This window comes from Solanum verrucosum, unplaced genomic scaffold, assembly GCF_900185275.1.
Source record: "Solanum verrucosum unplaced genomic scaffold, falcon-dt-bn FXZP01000176.1, whole genome shotgun sequence".
NCBI classification, from domain to species: domain Eukaryota; kingdom Viridiplantae; phylum Streptophyta; class Magnoliopsida; order Solanales; family Solanaceae; genus Solanum; species Solanum verrucosum.
The window spans coordinates 1,278,738-1,304,923 of NW_026020412.1; the positions used below are offsets into that span (position 1 = coordinate 1,278,738).

At 33.9% G+C, this 26,186-nt stretch overlaps 1 protein-coding gene across 1 annotated transcript in view; it reads right to left on the minus strand.

Annotated features, from left to right (window-relative positions):
* LOC125840728 (probable sphingolipid transporter spinster homolog 2) overlaps positions 1-24,514 on the minus strand; it is a 43,385-nt gene extending 18,871 nt beyond the window's left edge. The window contains exons 1-10 of the mRNA XM_049519698.1: positions 24,279-24,514; positions 23,269-23,400; positions 16,880-16,981; positions 10,014-10,118; positions 9,835-9,910; positions 8,596-8,670; positions 8,397-8,499; positions 8,271-8,333; positions 6,779-6,833; positions 6,537-6,634 (exon numbers count right to left, since the gene is read on the minus strand). Coding sequence (XP_049375655.1) covers positions 6,537-6,634; positions 6,779-6,833; positions 8,271-8,333; positions 8,397-8,499; positions 8,596-8,670; positions 9,835-9,910; positions 10,014-10,118; positions 16,880-16,981; positions 23,269-23,400; positions 24,279-24,340 — 871 coding nt within the window. The 5' untranslated portion in view covers positions 24,341-24,514. The remainder of the gene's footprint in view (positions 1-6,536; positions 6,635-6,778; positions 6,834-8,270; positions 8,334-8,396; positions 8,500-8,595; positions 8,671-9,834; positions 9,911-10,013; positions 10,119-16,879; positions 16,982-23,268; positions 23,401-24,278) is intronic.
* Between the last annotated feature and the right edge of the window lie 1,672 nt (positions 24,515-26,186).

Consider the following 26,186-nt stretch of genomic DNA (forward strand, 5'->3'; position numbering starts at 1 on the left):
AAGAAGAAGTTCAAAATTTTCATTGTTTTAAAATGAGAGAAAATCTCTCTATTTATAGACAACAAAGAATAGTGTGAACAAATGCTTATTGTGCCTTATCGGAAATATCACAACTCTTTGAAAAAGTTACAACCCTTCGGAAAGGTCACAACCTTTCACAAAAGACAACTTTTCATAAAAGTCACAATTTTTCATGAAAGGGGAGGACTAGTTTTGGAAATAAATAAATTAAAAGGGAATCCTGGTTTGTGGTGGCGCCACGTAGGCGGGTCTAGGGTTCTCATTTTATATATATATATATGATATGATATATGATTATATTAAAAGCTAACACCTTTTCACATTGATGGGTAGTTACTTTTCCGAAGGGTTATGACTTTTTTATAGAGTTGTGACTTTTTTGATGAGTTATGACATTTCCAAAAAGTTGTGATTTTCTAAAGGTTTGTGATTTATCTGATAAGGCACGATAAGTACCTTTTCATACTATCCTTTGTTGTCTATAAATAGTGGGGGTTTATCACACTTTTAAACTACAAATTTTATAAGTTTTTGTTCTTCTTCTTAAAACAAGGAAGATTGTGAGAGTTGATCAATTATTCAATTACAGTATTTTTTGTGGATAAATTAGATAGATCAACAAAAATTGATGCTACAAGGAGAATGGAATAACTCAACTACAAACGAGAAGACTATCTAGATAATTAATATGTACTCATTTTCATAGCCATAAATATACTTTTGCAGCAACTTCCACTTGACAAGAACATCAATGATTTTCTGTTGCACAAACTACAACTTGGTGTTTTCAAGTTGTGAAAAGTCTCAAATTGTTGGAGAAAAAGGATTCGATCAAAAACTTGTTTGAAGAGTCCAAACTAGATTAATTAGTACTCCTCCGTTTCCAATTTATTTGTTGTACTTTTATTTTTATTCAGTTTAATATAGGATATATTTTTTTCTTGGGGGTGGGGCGCATCTTTAAGACCAGAAAGTTAAAAGTCATTTTTATATATTCTACATATCCTTAAATTATGAGTCTTCTTTATTTTTAAAAATTTCACATCAAATTAAAATTAGATAAATCTATATCTATGTTTTTATCTATATATATTCTATACTATCTTAAAAGAATGAACTACCTAACTTAAATGTTGAATTATTGTAATACCCACAACTTAAAACACCAAATTTAGTATATCTTCTATATTTTATATTGTATTATATTTATTTATTTATTTTATATTACTCCCTCCGTCCCATTTTATGTGGCACTTTTCAGATTTCGAGATTCAAACAAGTCTATTTTATAACGTAAGTTTTTCATAGATCTTTTAAACATTTTGAATTATCAATTATTGTGACTTGTAGTACTTTTTACGTAGTTTACAAATATATAAATTTCATTTCGAAAAAGTTGAACATTACATGCGCAAATTGCCGGTCAAACTTAAACTGTTTGACTCTCGAAAAACGAAAAGTGCCGCATAAATTGGGACAGAGGAAGTATAAAATATTAAAGGCACACACCTTTTCACATTGAAGGGTTGTGATATTTCCAAAGAGTTATAACTTTCATGATGAGTTATGATCTTTTCGAAGGGTTGTGACTTTTCTATAGGTATGCGACTTTTCCGACAAGTTGTGACTTTTTCGAAGGATTGTGACTTTTCCAAATAAATATGACTTTTCCGATGTATTGTGAACTTTTTGAAGGGTTGTTTCTTTTCTAAAGGGTTGTGACATTTTTTTGATAAGGCACAATAAACATTTTTCATACACTACCCTTTGTTGGCTATAATTACAGGGGTTTCCTCAAATTTTTAAACTACAATTTTTTAAAAGTTTTTCGTTGTTGTTCTTCTTCTTAAAACACCCAATTTAGTATATCTTCTATATTTTATATTAAAAGAAGACACCATTTCACATTGAATGGTTACGACTTTTCCAAAGAGTTTGACTTTTCCGATGAGTTGTGACTTTTCCGAAGGGTTGTGATTTTTATGATAAAAAAAAAAATATGCACATGCTCATACTACACTTTGTTTAATATAAATGGAGGGGTTTCCTTACATTTTTACACATGATTTTTTTAAAGTTTTTTGTTCTTCTCAAGTTTGATTTACGGACATTGACAATCTCAAAGTTAAGTGAAATTAGAACACTCCTTAATATGAATGGTAAATTAATATAATACTCCAACTAAAAATATCCAATTTAGTATATCTTCTATATTTTATATTATATTATATAAAAAGTAAGAACTCCAACAATACAATATTAACTAAGTAATGCCAATGGGGGAGGGAGGAGAAAGTACATTTAAGAGGTGTAACTCAGGGACTTTAAGAGTGACTAACTTTCAGTAGTAATAATAAGAAAATTTACATCCACTATTCATAAGAACTTATACTTTATCATTCATTTTATAATTGTTTACTTAATTTTTTTATTTAATAATATTCACAGTTTTTAAAAATAGTATAGTACATGGTTTGATATTCATGTGCATCAAAACTAGTATATATATATATATATATATATATATATATATATATATATATGTGGGAAAATACATAAAAAAAACCCTGAACTTGGCAGTATAACTTACTTTAACACTAAAACTATACGGGCGTTTAAATACCCCCTTAACATATTTGAAGTGAATTAATAACACCCTAAAAATATAATACCAGTCTCAAGTTGGCAAGTGTATTACGCACGCGCCACGTCATAGCCACATTGGCAATTCTCTAAAATTTGATTTTTGATTTTTTAAATTCATTTCTTTCTTTCCTTTTCAGAATATTTAAATACTAGTTAATCTTTAGTTCTTAATTAGTTTAAGAAAAATTGAAGTCATTACCAGTGATTTTTTTTCAATACTCAACGTCATTTACTGCCATTGTCGATTGTCGGTGTTCTTTATTTTTATTTTTTTTATATACTAATCAAGTTCTAATTCTCAACTTTTTTTTTTCAATTAACAGAACCATATTCTATATATTAAGAAGGTTAAAACTAGGAAAATTAAGCAGAAGCTAAAAGCTAATTATAGACTCTTTGTTCTAAACACAATAAAAAGAGCACTGATTTGAACTTCTTCTGGAAACATATTACTTATGCTTTGTTGCTCCACACCAATTCTAAGTGGATCTAACATGTGTTGCACTACTCCAAGCACGATGACGATTTTTACACCAAAAACACAAGCCCATGTTGAACCAGACTAATGTGGAATTCTTAACTAATTCAAGAAAAACACAATTCTTTGTAGTGATTTTTCTTTAAAAAAAAACCTTTCTCTACCCATTGCTTCAATCGCCATTGTCAACCACCTTTCTCTACCCATTGTTTCAATCGCCATTGTCAACCATTAACATTATAGATCGGTTGACAAAACCTCATCTTCTTTTATGCCCAAGTCTTTATTTTCAAAAAAATTCATAACTTTTTAAGAAAAATCAAATCTCCAAATTAAAGAGTAAAAAAAATTATGTGGATCTTATTCTTTTTATTTATGTGCTTTGAATGTAGAGTTTGAAGAAGGAGAAAGAGGATGGGGTGGGTTGGGGATAGGGTGACGTGGGGAGTTTGAGGAAGAAAAGACAAGCAGGTAGAGGGGGTAGGTGGGGTTTTGAAAAAGCAGGGTGGGGGGGTTTGAAGAAGAAGAAGAATGGGGTGGGTGGGTTTCTTTCTTTTTTTTCATATATACAAAGTGGGACCATTACTTGTTTTTAAAAATAACTTAACGCGCTTTCAAAAAGATTTCTTTTCTTTTTTTGCCACGTCATCCGTTAGGATGGTATTAAATTCACGCGAAATGAAATTAGGGGGGTAAAAAAACGCTCGTATAGTTTAAGTGTTAAAGTAAGTTCTGCTGCCAAGTTCAGGGGGGTTTTTAATAAATTCTATGTTGCTCGGACTCTTCAAAAATGCCAACGGGTGCGTGTCGGATTCGCCAAAAGTAGTGTATTTTTGAAGAATCCGAGACGGGTGCGGCATCAAAAGTGAAGAGTCCGCGCAACTAAACGTATTTTCCCTATATATATATATATATATATATATGATATATATGATTTGACATAACTTCAATTTAGAACCACAAGATTAAAAAGTTTTTTTCTTTTCTTAAACTCCGTTCCAAGTCAAACTAGGCCATTCTTTTTTAAATTGAGAGAGTATTTAAAGAATGTGTTTGAGTTACAAAATAATAATTAAAGAAAAAAAATTAAGTTATTTGAGAAAAATGAATGATGATCCTATTTAGCAACAATTGTTTTTAGTTGCCCATCAAAAAGAAAGAAGGGAAACTAACTTAAATAACTGCCTGCCAAAAGATTAGCCAACAGATGTATAAGATATGCATAAATAGTTGTATAAGATATGTATATTGGCTAGTGGCTGTACATATTTTAGACGAGCAGCCAAATGTGTAACTTCCCCAAAAAAAGAATGTGATGTTTTTAGATTGACTTTAATGCACTAGGATATTATATAGTATAGTTTTTTGAGTTTGAGATAAACAAATTTACAAACAGTATCCTTGTAAATATTCTAGAATATACATAGCAGGTAACTTAATTTACTCCTATTCTCTTATTTTCTCTTCCACCTCGCATGATATTAGAGCCTGATTAACGTCAGTAACATATTGGAAGAATAAAATTATGTTGCCGTGCCAGTTTCCGACAACTTTCACGACCGTCTAACATAACCTGTGTTTCTATTGGTGTTGTGATTAAACCAACACCACAATGGAACCAGGACACCTCCACGACCAAAACTCAGCCAGATCTGTTCCGACCACTTGAGGGAGAGTTCCTTTTTTCAGATAGACTCACCCCCTGATTCTGAGACCACCTATACAGGTTCCACTAGATTCCGATCACTTTCCAATGAGGCAGTGGACTTTCGGCAAACATCCTCACTGTTTCCGACGAGATCTGCTCTGTCCCAGACCTTGGATCATCATTTTATCTGGTAGCTGTATCTTACCCTTGATTTGAGGTTATTTCAACTAATTTGAAAAAAATGTCCCTCGGATTATATATTTTTGGTTCTAAGAAAACCATGATTTCCAACAATTCGAACCATTCTATCACTATTGAACCCTTAATAGGTAGTGCAAACTACTTGGTCATCTTCAATATAACTATGGTGTAAGGGGAAACATTTTCACGATTACTTAATTAAACAAGCTACAGATATTAATGAAAAGGATAGGGGAAAATGGAAGAAGATTGATACTCAATTGTGTAGTCTATTCTGGAAAGCTATTGATTCGAAGTTGATGTTGTTGTTTCAATCATTCCAGACGTGCTTCTTAGTTTGGGAAAAGGCTTTACACAAAAAAATCTCCCGCTTTTATAATGTGATTAGTCGGTTGACTAATCTCAAAAACCAGGATTTGGATATACCTACTTATCTTTGACAGGTTCAACTGTTCAAATGTTATTTAGAGTAAAAAAGAACCGATCAAGTGCTTATGGAAAATGCGAACTCAAAAAGGAAATTTCTGTTTGCCAATTCATAGATGCTCAGGCATGACTTGTTTCCATAAGGTGTTTGCCCATCTTCTGACTTCTGATTGGATGGGAAACTCTGAGACATTATCTGGGAAAGCCCCGACCAAACATCTCTGTAAAACTTCACTTTGGGAGCTTGACCCCTCATCAATGCATATAACTCCTCCCTTCATCAATACAGAGTCTTAAATGTCCTCATTACCTTCCCTACTCAACCACTTAAAGCTCCTGGCAGCTTCAGAGTATGGAAGGTTCTTCTCAGCCAATCTTGACTCAGCCCTAGAATGGGGATCCTGTTTCTTCAAAAAACTTCTATCTTGTCAGCAATAAAATTCCATCCTAAACTAATGTCAGTTCCGGTATGATTACCATTGATCTTTTTCTCCCCCCTTAAACTCACAATGCTGATACACCAGCCAAACTTGTTAAAATTCCTAGAGCAAAATGTTTCTGAGAAATTAACTCTTCTCTTCCATCTTCTGACAAAGTTACCATTCACTTTCGATGCTTCTCTCAGAGTTAGAGAGATCCATTCCATAGTCATCTTGTTAAAAGTTGTTCTCCAGATGAAATTTCTACTCCTCTCAGTCCACTCGTACCATATCTCTGTTGTGCCACATGATCTTGTTATGTCAATAGATTTGAAACCCACCGCAATATAGATGCTGTTATCCATCAGAACCCTAGGAAAGTGGGTACCGGAAGAAGGGGAGAGATAGATAGAGAAGAAAATAGAGAGAAAAGAGAGAGAAGAGTTATACACAACACAGCCTATAATACTGAATAGGGTGTATAAATGTTTTTTACATTAACTTTATGAATATTTAATTCTAATGGGGTATAAAGGTCATCAACTTTTGAGGGGTATTTTAGTTTGGAGCTTCCCACTTCTATATTAGTATAGATGGATAGTAGGGAATTCAAAATAGGTTCAACCACATGCCAGTATAAGAATACTAAGAACAAAGAGGCATCAAATCAACAAAGTCGAACAAGTGAATACAATACCTAGGATATTCACGACGTAGACCTTGTCAAGCAAAAGCACCTTCATATCCATCCAAAATCTTGTAAATTGGTTCAAAATTCCGGGTGCACTTTTTGAACTGCAAAGGAGAGAGAAAAATAAGATGCATGACGAAGTTGTCTACTATATTACAGCGATCAGTGAATGCCAATTCCAATCATGCTTGCACGCATGATGGTAAATTTTGGCTGTCATAGACCATGTTTTTATGAAGGCTCCTTACTCATCCATGGAATCATTCCTTGTTTGGGATGAACCATCTTGACAAGGTGAAGTAACTGCATTAATGACAAGAGATTAAAATCAAATTATGGTGTGATTGATATAATCACAAGAAAGAACCTTGCAAGGAAAACAAATAAAAAGGAACAGAGATAACATCAACTTTATCCATCACAGTGCTGAGCTATCCCTCAGGGGTCGTTTGGTTCAAAACTAGGTTATCCTGGGATTATAACCAGGATTATCTATCCCACATTCTATATGGGATAGATGATCTCATTCCATTATCAAGACCAGGATAAAATCATGATAAAAGAATCATTCAATGTACTCTTAAAAATCATTCAATCAATCAACTACACCCTATCTAATTAGTAAGGACTATAATGAATCTTCTATCAACATCATTATATCTATGCCTTCATTATAATACCAAATAATTTGTTAAAGGCAATGGATTTTCTAAACCTAGAAGTTCTTTAAATTTCACAGTTATCCATTCGCGAACATAAAACGGCAACTAGTTGGTCGATCTTCACAAGCACCTGATGTAGTCTAAGTAAAATGATGACTGTATTAATCACAATTAGTTGGTAAACCTTTTACATTGTATTCTGTCATTAGTACGTTGGCATTAAATTTGGGAGGTTGTAAGTCTTTTTAGACTACTTCCTTGAACAATCTAACAATGGATTTACCTTGTCCCCAGTTATCACATTATGCCATGATATTGATGATCATACTTACTGGTGAGTATCACCTTATGTAATGATACTGATGCTCCTACTTACTATTGCTGGACCATTTTGATTAATAAAATCTGGCCCATGTGGCCATAATTTTTTATTTTTTTTTAAAAAAGATGATCCTACTTATTGGCGCATATGGACATCTACATAGGACAAAAAACATTTTTTTATCAAGCAAAGTGTGGTATTTTTCATTAAACTGCATCTAGAAGATGCTAAAAGATACAGCAGCTTAGCAAAACAGTAGCTCCTGTACAATGTTCCTGTAATAACGAACTGTAAATCAAGGAGCTAACAAATTTCATGAAATGATCAATACTATTTGCATCTTCAAGTTTACACAAACAAAAGAGATTTTCTAAAAATCAAGCTAGGACATGGTGGAAGCACCTCAAGCGACATTCTTTTATTTTACTAGTATACATCTATGAACAACCTAACTTATAGTATTATTTAGCAGTTCAGGTTTTATGTGCGCAAAACAAGAACTTCTCCCAACGAAATTACTATCTTTTGATATACGATCTTCATATGTGATTTTCTGAGTTCTTGGCAACGCATTTGCTTATAAAAGAAAAGAGCCAAATAACATTCCTGTTCACAGATTAATATATTTGGGAGGATGTACCTCCCAAGCACATCATCCAGGTAAAGGAATCTTGTAGGTTAGGACAAGAATTGTGAACCCTGTTGAATTAGGTAGAGAAGGTGAAATGAACACATATGAGTGATAGTAGGCATTACCTGCTTCTGTGCAAGAAGTCTGCACAGAAGTCGATGGTCTTTTTGATCCGGTGTGCGAGAACCCTGCAGAAACATTTTAGAAATTGTCTGGAAAATGCATTGAACTGAAAATTAATATTACATCACCTTTCAATTGCAATGGTTTCATCACAAAACCTAAAATTGCAAAAGGAAGCATCAGCAATGCCTCTATCCCGAACGCCCAACGCCAATTAAGAAGACTTCCAACCTACCACAGAGCAGAGCTTTAGTAAGACTTGGCATGCTCCACAAAAGATACTTCCCCCAAGAAAAGCTTAACTCATAGCAACTGAAGCAAGCTCACCAATCCACCATATACATAACCAACAGCAATCCCAGTTGGTATACACATGTAAAATATTCCCAGCCATGCTGTTTTCTGACATGAAGGAGAATTAGCATGCATCACATTACAGACATAATATGAGATGCAGAAACATTTGACAGTTGTACACAAGCAGCTATGAAGTTGAAGAAGCATGTAAAAAATAGTGATCATCAAGAAAAAAAAAAAGTTATATATAATTGGATGTCTTTGTTAACATGATAAACTAGGAAAGATACAAGAAGGTTAAATTGGAACGAGCATTCATTTCCATTATGAAGCATTGTTGTTCATATCACAACATCTTCTACACAAATTTGAGGAATTTCAACAAAATATGGAACCATACAGTTTAGAAAAGGAAAACAACAAAAATAGGAAACAACTTGCATAAAGCCAGGTTATGCTCATTTTCTCACAGATATCTTCATGGACAATATTGTACAGAAGATCTACGTTAAATAGATCCAGCAATTAAAAAGAAGTAATTGCCTCACAACTTGCTTTAACCAAGCCAACAAGAGAGTTCAATGAACCTAACCTACAGTACAACAACATACCTAGTGTAAATAAATGGAGAACGCTAGAAGGAGGGTTTGAACCTCCGACCTTGTGGTTAACAGCCACAAGCTCTAACCAACTGAACCTAACCTACAGTATATTAAATATTTGTTTACAGGAATTGTGATTGGTCTTCATTACCAGGAGACATGGTAATCCATGGACTAGGTAACATTTAAGTAGAAACTCATGCATAGGACTGGAAGCGTTATCCCAATGTTTCAGAGTTACAATTATTACCAGACTGATACTCTCAGTTTTGCTCCAGCTAATAAATCATAAACTCATAGTTCTCAATGGCAATACGCAGAGAAGCCTTCAAATATACTAAAAGGTAAAACTACGCCCACTAATGCAATCATACTTTTATGGGGGGCCTCACAAAGTCTAGGCACACCATATTTAAAAATGAAAAGGAGGTGAGAGCTTGCACCTTGTATTATAAGCATAAATAATTTTGAACAATAATGGAACAGGAGTACAGGCAGAGGAACAGCAGAACTACCCATCACATTAGCAATAGATATTAGCACTCAGAGGCCAGAGCTACCCAGAATATTCTTTGCCTCAGAACAGAAATAAAAGACAAGCAGTACAGCATGCATCATCTACTAAGTCAGCAACTTTACATAGCTGAATCACAAATGCAAAACAAACCTGATCAACTGGGGCATTGTCATCAATGAATGGAGCAGCAAGGCTTATAAAAGATGCCTCACCAACACCCACCATCCTGATAGAGGAAATAAATTATTAACAAATAGAACCACCACCACCCCCAAAAGAAAAAGTAGAAAAACAGGTAGCATTCAAAAGAACTGACATAATCTACTCACATTCTGCAGATGGTAATGGACCAGAAATTAATTGACAGGCCGCAACCAGCAGTAGCAAAGGTCCAGACTGTCAGTCCAACTCCAATAAGTCTAAATGGATTAACACTGCCAAGTCACAATAATACAAGAAATATGAGAAATTGATTAAATAGAAGGCACATCATAGTGTAAAGGTAGACATACAATTCAAATCCTTTCCCTTTATTTTTTCAATCCCCTTTGCATTTTAAGTGGCAAAGCATGAATTTGGAGAAAGGATGAGGTTTAGTTAAAGTCTTAACATATTGAAATAACAGCATCTTTAGAGATGTTAATGAGGTAGGCAAGGATTAGGATGAGCATTATTTGTTTTAGTTAAAACTTGGTCTGGTTGACTGGCATGAGTAAAATGGTTTGCTCTAATGGGTTCATATATGAGAAGGTTAGAGTCAGAAGAGTTGGAATAACAAGAACTCTACCTAAGGCTATTTAATCAGCAGATTTGATGAAAAGTATGGGGGTGGCTCATAAAATTTGCATCTGCCTCACAAAGTACTTATGTATAGTACATAGCATTTGTAACCCTTTGAAGGTGAGAGTACCCCCAAGAAAATACATATGATGGACCTTGGTTGAAGCTTGTCAATTCCAGTTGAAGTTTTAGCTCATGATCAAAGTATACAAAGTCCACCTGGTATTTCTTTGCCAAGTCTAACTACATTCCCTGTTTCATTGAGTAATAGGCTGGACCTTCCTATTTTTCTTCGAAAAGGTACTCGAATTACTTGTAACCCTCATCCGGCTTATAATTACTTAAGTTAGCACCATTTATCACCTTCATATCATGTCTCCTTTACAAATTTATCCACTGTCAAAATACCTATAATTGCAGCAAAAGAAATGAATCATGCAGTTTGGTATCAAGCTATGATTGAGGAAATGACAGCTCTGCATGACAATGGTACTTGGAAGATAGTTATTTTAGTACATGGCAAATAATAGTTGGATGCCGTTGGGTGCTTAAAGTCAACGTAGTGCTGATGAAAGGTTGATCATCTTAAAATTAAATTGGTGCTCAGGGGATATATTCAGATTTTTGGCATTGATTATGGTGATACCTTTTGTTTGGTGGCCATAATTGCATCTATCCGCCACCTTATCTCCACTGCAGCTATGTCTCATTGACCATTAGTTTTATAATGTAAAATAGTTCTCCATGAACAACGCTTCAATCTTCTGTACATACAGGAGCCTCATGGGTGCACCAAAAATAAAAAGTAAGGAATAATAGATTACAAGAAATCATTCTCTACTCCTTCAAAAGCTCTTGTATAACTCTCTCTCCATATGACCCACATCTCTCTCTCAATACGACCCACATAAGTGCTCGTGGAGCAACATCTCTTCCGTCCTCTAAAAGTCTAACTGAAAAATACTTCTTTCACAGTGCCTAGGATCACCGTTGTACTTCATTAGCTCCATTATCAGTTTGATAGAAAAATTGTCTTCTTTCATCATGAACTTACGGAGGAAGTCAACAGCAAATGCTAGTGTTGTTGCTTAGGGCAAGTCTAGATTAGTATGTCAACAGTGCCTCTTTATGGTTTGGAGCAATCACCAATGGCATGGTTTGGCCATTTAAGCATTGTTGTCCAACATTTTAATATACTTTGGGGTGAAACTGATCACTACGTGTTTGTTGACATTCTTAACAATGTACTAGACTATAGAAGAAAGGGGCAACAAATTATGAAGTTCAATATGGAGGCAACATCAATGGAACTTTGTGCACTTAATAAACTTTGGGTAAATTTTCCATTTGTACTTTATTGCTTATTAGAAAAGTAATAAATCAACTGGGTTAAGTGAATTCGTGAATACATTGTCAAGAGTGCTGAGGAATCAGGTGTTACTTCAAGCCTTCCCTACGTACTGATCATCACCCGCATCTTAACTGCCTCTATGATTGACATCTCTACCTATAAACCCCTGGAAGTTTCCTCTACATATGATACTCAAGCATTTGCTAGCATGGGATATGTTCGACATGATGATAAGTGGTCAAAGAAGGGTTTAGTGAAGGTTAAAGTGGAGCAGCCAAAGGGCAGCAAGATCTCTGCTGATTCAGCCTCAGAATTGCTTAAAGAAGCAGGTGAGATAAAAGGCAGGTTAGCAGCTCTGGAGGATGGAATGCAGCAGCTGCAGAGACCAGGGACAAGGACCTCCAAAGACACTAGCACAAATGTTGGGAAGCTGAGAATCTCCATGGATGGCAATCAGTGTGAAGGAATCAAGACCACGAATAAGCTGATTCAACGAGTCAACTCCTTAACGCAAGAGGCCAAATCCTCTCAGACAGAGCTTGCCATAGCTGTTCAGACCTCCTACTCCAATCTATCCAAGAATGTTGAAAAATCCTACCACCAGTTTTATCAAAGGGGCGCTTAAGCCTTGAAGCGAGGCTCAAAACACGTTGAGCGCTTAGCCTCACTTAATGAGCGCTTTAGTGTCGTCATCAAGGCTCTAAGACATATTTTTCCTTTTGAATGAGCATGTCCTGAAGAGGCGATGCTAAACCATTGATTAAAAACAATCAATTTCTTTGTTATTCATGCTTATTGTAAAGATATGACACCTGGGCCTAACTCAACCCCAAAAGCTAGCTCATGTTGGGAGGTTTGTCCAAGTCCATATAAGGAGACCAAATTATCATTCCTCTACTAATGTGGGACTTCTTAACACTCCCCCGCACGCCCAGACCTCAACAGAAGCGTGAACACTTCTAAATGGGGGGCCATCATTGGTGAACAACAAATTGAGATGGGCTTGGCTCGGATACCATATAAAGATATGACACCTGGGCCTAACTCAATCCCAAAAACTAGCTCATGAGGGGAGGTTTGTCCAAGTCCATATAAGGAGACCAAATTCCCATCCCTCTACCGATGTGGGACTTCTTTCTTTCTTTTTTTTTTGAAACTGGTAACTTTGTGTCTATTGATAGAAACAGATCAGTACATGGGCTGTACTAGGGCCATATTTACAAGTAAATCTAGATCCTATGATCCCATGTCTATAATGAATCTAACACATCAATAATAGATACAAGATCATTAGACCGAATCTGATTACACCAAAAACATAGAATCAAGATACAATTCGATTTGATCTGTTCTATACTATTTTCTATGTTCTCAAAACACCTAGAATTTCTCTCCTTCAAGATTGTCCACCATATGCTGGCTGGTATGATTCTCCACCTACTTCTGCTTCTTGCCAGAACCCCAGCTTCTTCCCAACTTTGAAGGGCCTCCGTAACCTTTCCTGGAATAGTCCAGGAGAAACCTTTAAGGTTTATGAATAACCTCCAAAGATGACATGTGATCTTGCAGTGAAGGAACAAATGTCGAACGGTTTCTGCTTGTTCTCTGCAAAAAACACATCTCGAACATAAAATTATCCCCTTTTCCATCAGATTGTCTTGTGTAAGGACAGCTTCCTTAGATAAGAGCCAAAAAAAGCATGATACCTTGTAGGGTATATTCACTTTCCATATAGTTTTCCAGGGCCTGTTGACATTCTGTTGATTGTGACTATTCAACCATCTGTATGCTTTGCCTACCCTGAAGGTTCCTCTGTCAGTGCCCTGCCACCAAAACTCATCTTCCCCTTCTTGTGTTCCTTTAAACTGGCCAATAGTGTTAAGGAAATCTGCAACTCTTGTGATTTCCCAGTCATTTACTTGTCTTCTGAAACTGATTTCCCACCCATCAGGTGTCCACATTCATGCAATTGTTCTTTGCTGATTTAACATTAAGTTGTGGATATCTGGGTAGATATTCCTCAGAATCCCCATCTCATGCCAGTCATCTCCCCAGAAGCTTGTCTTTTCCCCATTTCTAACCTTAACCTTGGTTTTGATCTTGAAATCATCCCACAAGGCCCTTATAGATCTCCACAGATTCACTCCATATGGGGAAAATACTTCCTTTGTCATCCACCTATTTTCTTCTTCATACTTGGCTTTGATGACTTTTCTCCATAACAGATGTTTGTCGTTAGCATATTTCCACAACCATTTCATTCTGAGGGCCTTGCTATGATTCTGCAGATTTTTAATACCCAAACCTCCATACCTTTTTTCTATTATCAGATCATTCCACTTTACCAAATTGTAACCTTTCCTGTCCTTGTTTCCCTGCCATAGGAACTTCCTTCTGATTCTGTCCAATCTGTCTGTGACCCCTACTGGAATGGGAAATAAAGACATCATGTAAGTAGGCATGGCATCTAGGACTGAGTTAATTAGAGTAACTCTTCCTCCAAGAGACAAGTATTGTCCCTTCCATCTAGCCAGTTTCTTCTCACACTTTTCTATTACACTGCTCCAGATCTCTTTAGACATTGATTTAGCACCCAACGGCATCCCAAGGTATGTAGTTGGGAGATCCCCAACTTGTCCACCTAGGATTATGTTTAGTGCCTCCATGTTATGTACTTCATTAATAGGATAAAGAAAACTCTTTCTCCAATTAATATGCAACCCAGAGATTCCTTCAAACAAGACCAATATTACTCTCATATATCTGAGTTGTTCTTCTTCTACCCCACAAAAGATGAGTGTGTCATCTGCATATTGCAAATGAGTCACCACTAAACTTTCCCTTCCATCGTTGGCCACATCAAAACCTCTCAACCAGCCATTTGTGTTAGCTGTCTTGAGCATGTTGTTAAGTCCCTCCATCACTAGCAAAAACAGGAAAGGGGACAGAGGTTCCCCTGCCTGAGGCCTCTTTGAGCTCCTTAACCTTTATAATTATTAGTCTTGGACTAAACATGTATATATTTGTATGTTTTCTCCATTTGCGCCTTTTCTCAATAAAATCCACGCTTTATTTGTGCTTTGCGCTTAAAGCCCCAACAAACCTTAGAGCTTTTTTGCGCTTTTCGCTTTTGATAACACTGTCTACCACTCCTTCTGAGAGAGAGTTATCAACACTCTCAAATATTTCTTAGCCAAGCGTTAATCCTGGTCTTGTTTTGGTGGTTTCTTAAGACAATCTGACCTTTTGACTATCTCTCCTTGGGCTCGTTTATCAGCATTACAAATATCACCAAGAAAAGCAGCATTACAAATATGGAAGGAAAGGTCACCTTCACAGAAATACGCACAAGGAAAGAGGACAAACGAGGGAAATCAATATTCCTGTAATTGGAGGAAATATACAAGCAAGACCGAAGCACGCACAAGTCAAGAACCCCGCCCAAAATTAGGGAAGAGCTATACAGTGAAAGAAGTCAGTAGACACAGAGGACAGAAATGCGTACAATGAAAGAGGACAAACAAGGCAAATCAATCTTCCTGTGATTGAGAAAATACAAGGAAGACCGGAGAACACACAAGGAAAGAAGACAGATAGGAGAACTCAATCAAGGCAAATTAATATACCCTTGATTGAAGGAAACTCCCTTAGGTTAACTTAAGAGTCGGTCGCTGAATATCAAAGGATTGATTCAGCAAATCAATCCCAGCAAAATCAACATCAAAGTAATGATTCTCCAGGAGAAAGAATTGATTCTTAATCATATCATCTTAAGAGCAACAGTCATGAAACAGCCAACCAAGTTAAAAGAGGATCAAGATCGAAGAAGAAAGATGCGCAACTTCACTTGAACAAGAACACTATTCACTCTTTCATCTTACAAAAAGCACTATAATCATCATAGTCTACTAGTAAAAAGAAAAGAAAAAAATATTAGAAAGCTATATAAGTACAGGTTGTGACCACAAAAGAGATCTGGAATTATCCAGATGTAAGAAACTCTTCAAAGTTCACCACAATACAATCTGTTTAATCAAGTTCATTCAAAAGATCTAAAGGAAACCCTTGAACCCACAGGGGACAGACTAGGCACCATATTGGTGATCCGAACCAATATAAAATCAATTACTCTTTTTGTTTCCTTACTTGCTCCATGTTATATCTGTTTTATCTGTAACTTGCACGTGAGTCAACTTGCATATATCAATAGTCGACTGATACTTTATAACCTTAGAAAATATTTCAGTACACCCCACCCCCGGAGTTTCAGTACTGAATGAGAAATTAGTTATAATAATGTAACCTTGGGATATAGGTATCACTTTCATCCAATTCAATTTGAATTAGTTTGATCTTTAGATGATTTGTGAAACACCATTGACTTACATTAAATTATTTGATGGACTTTGAGATATTGATTATTTCATTCAAGTAAGTAAAATTGTAAGTAAGGGATTCTCTTTTTTAACCTTTTTTTTATATGCTAAACCCACCACCCAGCCTCCCTACCTATGAGTCAAGAATGGCCATTTCCCACTAGGCTCTCTTGGTCAGTTGAACCCTCAACCTCTAATATTAGATGTGGATTTTCACTAGGCTATCCCACTAAAACAAAGGATACCTTTTTATTCTTTGGATGCTAGGAAGAGTAAAAGTGGGATAATAAGTGGTGACTTAATCATTTCAGAAAGTGGACATTGATCTGGCATGGGTCGCATGGCCTAGTATGGACAGCATGGTATTCGACAATAAAAGAGTATTAACATCTTATATTAGTTTGGAATTTCAAGAGATCTTATCAAGAAAAATGAGACAAAAGTACAAAAGAAAAAGTGGTGAAAGAGAATGAACACAATGGGAATAAAGTAATTCATTATATTTCCTGTCTAGACAAAATGATCTCCATAGTAAATACAATGCTTGACAAAATGATCTCCATAGTAAATACAATGCTTATTTCTGTAGGGTGTCTGTCAAACATACTTTTTACAGTGAAATCACTTTAGTATGATATATGCTTCTATATATCTCAACATCAAGGCTGCGATATGTTAAAATTATCACCTCTTGGCTAAGGAAGCAAATATTGGAGATGCCAAAAGAAGCCCAACCATGAAAGCAGATGATATGACACCATCCTGAAAATTGTTCAAATCAAAATCACCCCTGCAAAAACACACAAAATAAGATGAACTTGGAGCATAGTTGTTATTGATGCGTTTGTCAGGAAACAATATTCCAGACACAAGAATGATTAATATTTCCGAATTATAGTTTTAGTTGTTTTAGTCAAAAAAAAATTCCCTGAGTGAATTAGGATACTTATTATTTTAGTTTTATAGGACTTTTGTTACATATAAATGAATTACTAGAAAAATGATATATACAAGAAAGCAATAGTAAGCACACAAGCCCGGCATTTATAGTAAATAAACATAGTGAACAAAAAAGAGGAAAAAGCAGAATGGTTATTGATTATAGAAATTTAAATGCAAAAACTAAAACATATAATTATCTGATACCAAATAAAATACTAAAGATAAGACAAATACAAGGATATAATTACTTTAGTAAATTTTACTGCAAATCAGGATTTTACCACTTAAAATTAGAAGAAGAATCTAAAAAACTTATAGCATTTACAGTACCCCAAGGATTTTATGAATGGAATGTATTACCGTTTGGATATAAAAATGCCCCAGGTAGATATCAACATTTTATGGATAACTACTTTAAACAACTAGAAAATTGTGTAGTATATATTGATGATATATTACTATATTCTAAAACCCAAGATGAACACATAAGATTATTAGAAAAAATCATATATATTATAGAATATTCAGGCATAAGCTTAAGTAAAAAGAAAGCAGACATAATGAAAAGCCAAATAGAATTCCTAGGAATACAGATAGATAAAAATGGAATAAAAATGCAAACACATATAGTACAAAAAATAATTAACTCAAATGAACACCTAGACACAAAAAAGAAATTACAATCATTCTTAGAACTAGTAAATCAAGTAAGAGAATACATACCAAAATTAGCAGAGATTTTAAAACCATTACAACAAAAATTAAAGAAAGACAGAATACCAGTTTGATAAAAAGGACCAAACACAAATACAAAAAGTAAAATTATTATGTAAGAACCTACCTAAACTATATTTTCCGGATGAAAATAAAAAATTTACTTATATAGTAGAATCAGATGCCAGTGAAAAAAGTTATGGAGGAGTATTAAAATACAGGTATGGAAAAGAAAAAATAGAACATCATTGTAGATATTATTCAGTAACATTTACTAATGCAGAAATAAGATGGGAAATAAATAGAAAAGAACTATATTCGGTATATAAATGTTTATTATCATTTGAACCATATATTGTATATAACGAATTTATTATAAGAACAGATAATACACAAGTAAAATGGTGCCTAACAAGAAAAATACAAGATTCGGTAACAACAAAATAAATAAGGAGATTGATATTAAATATATTAAATTTTACATTTACAATTGAAATAATAAAAACTGATAAGAATGTTATTGCAGATTACCTATCACGACAAAGCTACTCAAACTGAGACTGAGGAAGAAGATACAATTGAAAAGATACTCAAAGTCATTACTACACTTTGTACAAAAGTGGATAGTATGGACAACGAGATACAAAAGCTAAAGACTAATGAAGATAATCTGAAGTCTAAAGCTAGTATAAGTCAGCAGCATGACTATAAAAATGCGGAGCTATGTCGATCCGAAGACACAAAAAATCCAGAGCTAAAAGATGACGTTGGGAAACACCTAAAAACCCATAACATTTGTTTAAATACAGCTACAGGTACAAGCCAACGAGTTAGTGAAAAACATAAGAATTCAAACTTAAACCAGTTATTCGAAAAAACATTTACCCCGAGGCAAACACCAAAAAACACATTAACTATAGAACCACAAACTTCTACATATGCGGATAGCCTACACCATGACAAAAGAACATATAACCATATTACGCGAACCTATATAGAAAATATATACAAAATCCAAACATTTTTAAACCTTAACCCCAGATCTACTACAACCCAAGAACCCAATCAGAATTATTTAACCCAAAAATTACAAGGTTATAATAAACTGATTGCACAACCGAAAATTAACGCCAACTTAGTAAGGACATGTTACAACTATGGACTATTAAATACAGTATATACATATGACGGAGAGGAACTAAGTGAAATACCGGAACTACATAAAACATTTATTACATATAAGAGAGTTACTAAGGGAAATTTATTCTATATAAAATTTTATACGGCAACAGCAGAGATATTATACGAGAAAATAAAACCTCCGATACAAGTGATAAAGATAGGACTAACAAAAGATATGATAATACCGGAAGATATCGAACAGCAACCAGAGATACAAAAAAGCGAGATACCCAATTTTTATGCCAATAAGAGAATAATTGGTATATCAACCATTATACAAGAGCTAGCAAATAATTATTTAAACGGAAACGTTATATGGAGCTACTATGCAAGAGATCAGTTAATGATTTATTCCAATTCAAGGGAGCTAAGGAAAGCAGATATGGATGAAGTCCAAAGATGGATTTTATCATTACTTAAGCCAGAAGAACGACCTACAACACGAGCACTAAAAGTAGGATTTATTGCGGCAGAGTTATTAACCAAATAATGCAAGTTAATTGGACACAAATATCCAGATCACATATGTTCAAAATGCAATGGAGAAGATAATGTGATACTAGATGTCCAGCTAGAATAATCCAAATGGCAAAAGGAGATAAGCATGGAAAAAGATGAAAGAAAAAGAAGTCAAGAAAACTAAAGTCATAAAGTTATTTAACTTATTAGAAATAATAGTAGACATGTGTAAAGTAGGAATAGTAAAAAGATGTAAAGTAGTCATAAAATAGGTATAGTGTATCATAAAGTAGATAAGTAGGTGTGTCATAAAGTAGGTAGATGTGCCATAATATAGATATACTATATTATATTATATATTAGGCACATTATTAAGTAGTAGGTGTACGTGTAGTATTATGAAGGATTGTAAAGTAAGAACTTTCTTTCTATATAAAGGAAGGTATATGTAAATGAAAAAGCAGGCAACGCCTAACATATTTTGGGTTCTTTGGTACATATATAAATTTTCTTCCATTAATTGTTCTAATAGTTTTATATCTTCCATAAATTTTGTTCAATATTGTAAATATTCGTAGTTCATTTTAGTCTGAATTTATTTCTAAATCGTGCCATTCTATTCTTTCGTAGTCTAAATCATGTAGGTCTATTTCATACCATTGTTGGTTCAATATATCTTCTGATTCGTTATCATTAAATATTTTTTCCCATATGATTCTTCTTAATTCAATTATTTTTATATCTTTAAATATATATAAGATTAAAGTTTCATAGTTTTTTATCATTTCATCATGAACGTATGTAGTCATGTTCTTTATAATGCAGGTTTTTTATTTCAAATTATTCCTTCCTATTATATTCATAATTGATTAAATTCATATTAGATCATTATGAACTAGATTATCTGTTTATCATGTTCTCCTGTCACTACTAGCATCGTACTTTAGCGGATACTTCCTTCTTATCAGCGCCTCAACTTTGTTTACTCCCCTAAACGGCTTTCCTCGCCTACCGGTTTCAACATTAGGATGGCATAGTATAGAAGTTTTCTCATTGTTTCCAGTGTGCTAATAAACCAGAAATCATGATTCAAATAATTCTAATACATAATAACTAACATAAATTTATTCAATCATATATATGATATTCAGGAATATATGAAATTAGTTCCGTATATTTTTTGAACAATATACTTTTGTCTCTTGCTTATTCATGCTATCTGAAATATCTTATTGGATTTCAGATTTATCCATTAACTTTTAAGTATTTAGTATCTTGAGAGAGTGGTTTTTTATGAAAGTTTTTATTATGTTAGGCGTTGTCTGCCTTTTCATTTACATATAACTTCCTTTATATAGAAAGGAAGTTCTTACTTTACAATCCTTCATAATACTACACGTACACCTACTACTTAATAATGTGCCTAATATATAATATAATATAGTATATCTACATTATGGCACATCTACCTACTTTATGACACACCTACTTATCTACTTTATGACACACCATACCTACTTTATGACTACTTTACATCTTTTTACTATTCATACTTTACACATGTCTACTACTATTTCTAACAAGTTAAATAACTTTATGACTTTTACATCTTTGCAATAATACGTAGATGACTTTAGCTATCTTGACTTCTTTTTCTTTTATCTTTTTCCATGCTTATCTCCTTTTGCCATTTGGATTATTCTAGCTGGACATCTAGTATCACATTATCTTCTCCATTGCATTTTGAACATATGTGATCTGGATATTTGTGTCCAATTAACTTGCAATATCTGGTTAATAGCTCTGCCGCAATAAATCCTACTTTTAGTGCTCGTGTTGTAGGTCGTTCTTCTGGCTTAAGTAATGATAAAATTCATCTTTAGACTTCATCCATATCTGCTTTCCTTAGCTCCCTTGAATTGGAATAAATCATTAACTGATCTCTTGCATAGTAGCTCCATGTAGCGTTTCCGTTTAAATAATTATTTGCTAGCTCTTGTATAATGGTTGATATAACAATTATTCTCTTATTGGCATAAAAACTGGATATCTCGCTTTTTTGTATCTCTGGTTGCTGTTCAATATCTTTCGGTATTATCATATCTTTTGTTAGTCCTATCTTTACCACTTGTATCAGAGATTTTATTTCCTCGTATAATATCTCTGTTGTTGCCGTATAAAATTTTACATATAATAAATTTCTCTTAGTAACTCTCTTAAATGTAATAAATGTTTTATGTAGTTTCGGTATTCCACTTAGTTCCTCTCCGTCATATGTATATACTGTATTTAATAGTCCATAGTTGTAACATGTCCTTACTAAGTTGGCGTTAGTTTTCGGTTGTGCAATCAGTTTATTATAACTTTGTAATTTTTGGGTTAAATAATCCTGGTTGGGTTCTTGGGTTGTAGTAGATCTGGGGTTAAGGTTTAAAAATGTTTGGATTTTGTATATATTTTCTATATAGGTTCGCGTAATATGGTTATATGTTCTTTTGTCATGGTGTAGGCTATCCGCATATGTAGAAGTTTGTGGTTCTATAGTTAATATGTTTTTTGGTGTTAGCCTCGGGGTAAATGATTTTTCGAATAACTGGTTTAAGTTTGAATTCTTATATTTTCCACTAACTTGTTGGCTTGTACCTGCAGCTGTATTTAAACAAATGTTATGGGTTTTTAGGTGTTTCCCAACGTCACCCTTTAGCTCTGGATTTTTTCTGTCTTCGGATCAACATAGCTCCGCATTTTTATAGTCATGCTGCTGACTTATACTAGCTTTAGACTTCAGATTATCTTCATTAGTCTTTAGCTTTTGTATCTCGTTGTCCATACTATCCACTTTTGTACAAAGTGTAGTAATGACTTTGAGTATCTTTTTAATTGTATCTTCTTCCTCAGTCTCAGTCTGAGTAGCTTTGTCGTGATAGGTAATCTGCAATAACATTCTTATCAGTTTTTATTATTTCAATTGTAAATGTAAAATTTAATATATTTAATATCAATCTCCTTATTTATTTTGTTGTTACCGAATCTTGTATTTTTCTTGTTAGGCACCATTTTACTTGTGTATTATCTGTTCTTATAATAAATTCGTTATATACAATATATGGTTCAAATGATAATAAACATTTATATACTGAATATAATTCTTTCCTATTTATTTCCCATCTTATTTCTGCATTAATAAATGTTCCTGAATAATATCTACAATGAATTATACAAGAAAGCAATTCTATTTAAGAGAGTTGACGTTATTAATAAAATAAGTTGGATTTTATCAAGTTTCTGAGATTCCGAACTTTCTCAAACAAGTTTCCACGTCTGCAATTCCCTGAATGAATTGCAAATTTCAGCAATCATAGCCAAGTCAAGGAACAAGAACAAGGACTTAGACCTGACTTTTCAGTTAATCGTCCAGCGACTCGATGGTGATATGAACCGGTGAGATTTTCACACATGTCCAAACAGTGATTTCATTTCATGGCATGTCCAAACGCCTACTTAATGGCTATTCTAACCATTAAATTTCACAGGGAAAAGTCATTATTAGGGTAGGTATAAGTACATCATAGAGAAAACGCATAATTGGACTCTTAGATATAATAACTAGTCAATCATCAAGAAGGAAAAATTAGAAAGCAAAATATTAAACCTTGTCCAGGAAGGAAAACTTAGAGAGTGAAACATCAATCACTACATCTTCCCCATATAATCAATCACTTGAGAACGAAGCAGACTTGTACTGAAACATTAAGATTAAGTAATCAACAAAATACTTACTGGATTCCACTGCCAGAAGAGCAAGTACCGCTCTTAGTACACTCACTGCGCTTCCCATTAACACCGTTGCTCGCTATAGCACCGCGATCCACATAATTTAGCAAGTTGATTATACAGAATATGGCTAGTAACCTGACAATTCGCAGCAGACAGATCATAAGCAAATATAAAGACAAAGCGATAGCTAAAATTAAAGTTATAAAATGGATTGTAATAGACACTCCAGAGTCTAAGAGCCTGGTGTTTCAAAAAACACATCAGACACTGCTTCAAATAAAACTTCTTTCATTAAGCCTACAAGTTTCATTAGGATAAAGTAATATAAACTACCAATGACCTGCCGTATTTTCTAGGTTACTAATTTACACTTACTTATTATAGAAATTGGTTCTTAAGTAACCTTACAGCTAAAAGTATCTTACAAATTAAACCCTAACAAAATTAATCTAGTGGTTATTCTATTATCCATTCTGGGATTAGTTTATATGGAGTAACATGATCACTGAGGATTCATAAAGCCGGCCCCAACTTGTTGGGACTGAGGAGTGATTGTTGTGGTTGTCATTTTTCTATTACCCGCACAATATGTATTATGAACTTTTGGAAGCTGAAAATGACAATAAAAACAACCCTACTCTTTCTTGCACAATTCTTCAGGTTCCATAAATAAAACAGGAGAAAAGAAAAATTACAACCCAAAGTAAAAATGCCAATTAGAGTCATCATACTAATAAGGTCGGAAGCAAGTTCTCTGCTAGGTTCCCAGGTTTTAAATAAGAAGAAGACATATACATCTTCAAAACCTGTTAGTCAGAATCAAGAAAAGGGCACTTGCTTACTAATCGAAATAACAAACTAACCCCATGAATCTTGGTCTCTCCCTTCATGTGCTTGGACTGTAAACCAAAAGCCTCAAAAAAAAAAAAAACTGCAATACATAGACAACCCACATGGCAAAGAGAGAAAACTCGTATTCTTTATAGTAAACTTGGAATTTTTCGCAATAATACCTTTTGGCAGTGAACCAGGAAGGTTGTGGAGCTAACGTTGATGAAATTGAATCTCTGATCATGTCTGTTTTGCAGGAACAGCCACTGATGATGGGTTTGGCTTCGAGTCAAATTTAGTGGTTGGATCATCCAAATGCTTTGGAATTGACTCTTTTGAGGAAAGGCATTATTTTGAACTTTGGCTCAAAATGATCCTGCTTCTTATACAAGAAGCACTAATAGTCCACAATTTTAATAAATTGGTACGTTTACAGTCCAACCACAAATATCCCTTTTTCTTTTAACGGAGGAAACTCAACTCACATTATTCTCTCTTTTGAAGCAAATAAAATAGTAATCTTATCTTTAAGCAAAAAAAAAAAGTCAATCAGTCATATTAGATATTTTTTTTTTGTAAATAAGTCGCAGACTCCATTCTTTATTTTTATTATTTTCCTTTTCTATTATACAAAAGAGAGAGTTTCAACATGTATGTATTTGTCATTAAATTAAAAAATAAGGACATTTTGGTCATTTCACTCTCAAGTTGATATGTATTTTAGGTTATATACGTGTCTTACCCTTTACTTTTGAGTAGACACATAGTAAGTGTTAAATAGACGCATAGCAATTTTAGGTATAACTTTTAAAAAATGTCTCTCAGAAGGTCTATTAAAAGTGCTTCTTCTTCTTCTTCTTTAGCGGCAATAACTTCCGCCGCTATAAACTATACCAGCCAATGTTCTTTAGCTGGCAATGCCAAGGTCGGCAAAGGATTTTGGCAACTAAAGCCAATTCCTAACGGCTAACTATGGTCTTTTAGCGTCCATTATTTTAGTCGATAAATCCAAATAAATCGCCTCTAAAAGTTATTAGTTTTAGCGGCAATTTTTTTATGGTAATAAATAGCTACAATATCCCTTTAAAAAACATCTTAGTTTTCCCTTTTAGGGTCCATTTTTATGACAAATAAATTAAATTAATTGCCGCTAATAGTTGAAATCATTAATGGCAATTATTTGAAGGCAACATTAAAGTCTAAAATATTTCCTCTGAAAACTTTTAAATGTAACCCTTTAGTGTCCTCTTTTATGGCTAATAAATTAAATTAAATTGACGCTAATATCATTACCTTTAACACCAAAGTTTTACGAAGAGGGCCTACAGTCCATGAAAATTTCTACCGCCCATAGGACCCATCTATAGGACCCTCTGCACTTAAAATTTTTCCAGATTTTTCTTTATATTCTGCACATGTAGCAAACATTAGGCCTTTCTTTTACATTTTTTGACACTATTTTGACATGAACCCTAAGTTTACCTATTCTAGCCTAAAAAACAAAACTAAAACTAGAAAAACTTCAAAAATAGCTAAATTACATTTCGGGTTGCCTCCCAAACAGCGCTTGATTTAACGTCGTGGCATGACGCAGACTCCTTAATTACTTAGACTTCATTAAGATCCTATTCTTTAATCACCTCTTTGACTTCTTCCGGTTGCCTCAAGTAGATTTTTATCTTTTAGTCATTCACCTTGAACCTTGTTCCTTCATCATTTCAAGTTCAACTGCTCTACGTGAAAACAAAATCTCAGTATAATCTTCTTGGCTTTTCATGGCCATTTACCGTAAATAATTAAATTGGTGTTTCCATTTTATGATTTTTAGTTAAATTATTATTTGAGTTTATTATGTATACTTAGCTATTTCTAAAATTATATGGCTTGGGATTTTGAAGCTATTCCGGAAATTCAATGATTTGCCAAAGATTCTTCATCTAAAAGAATAATTCCAAGAATGATTAAATGGATGGCTGCAACACCCGCTTACAAGAAAAAAATTGATCTTATTTATCAGACAAAAGAACAAGCAACATAAAATTAAATGTGTCATGCAATAGTTAAACAATAGTTGTAATTCTTGGACAACT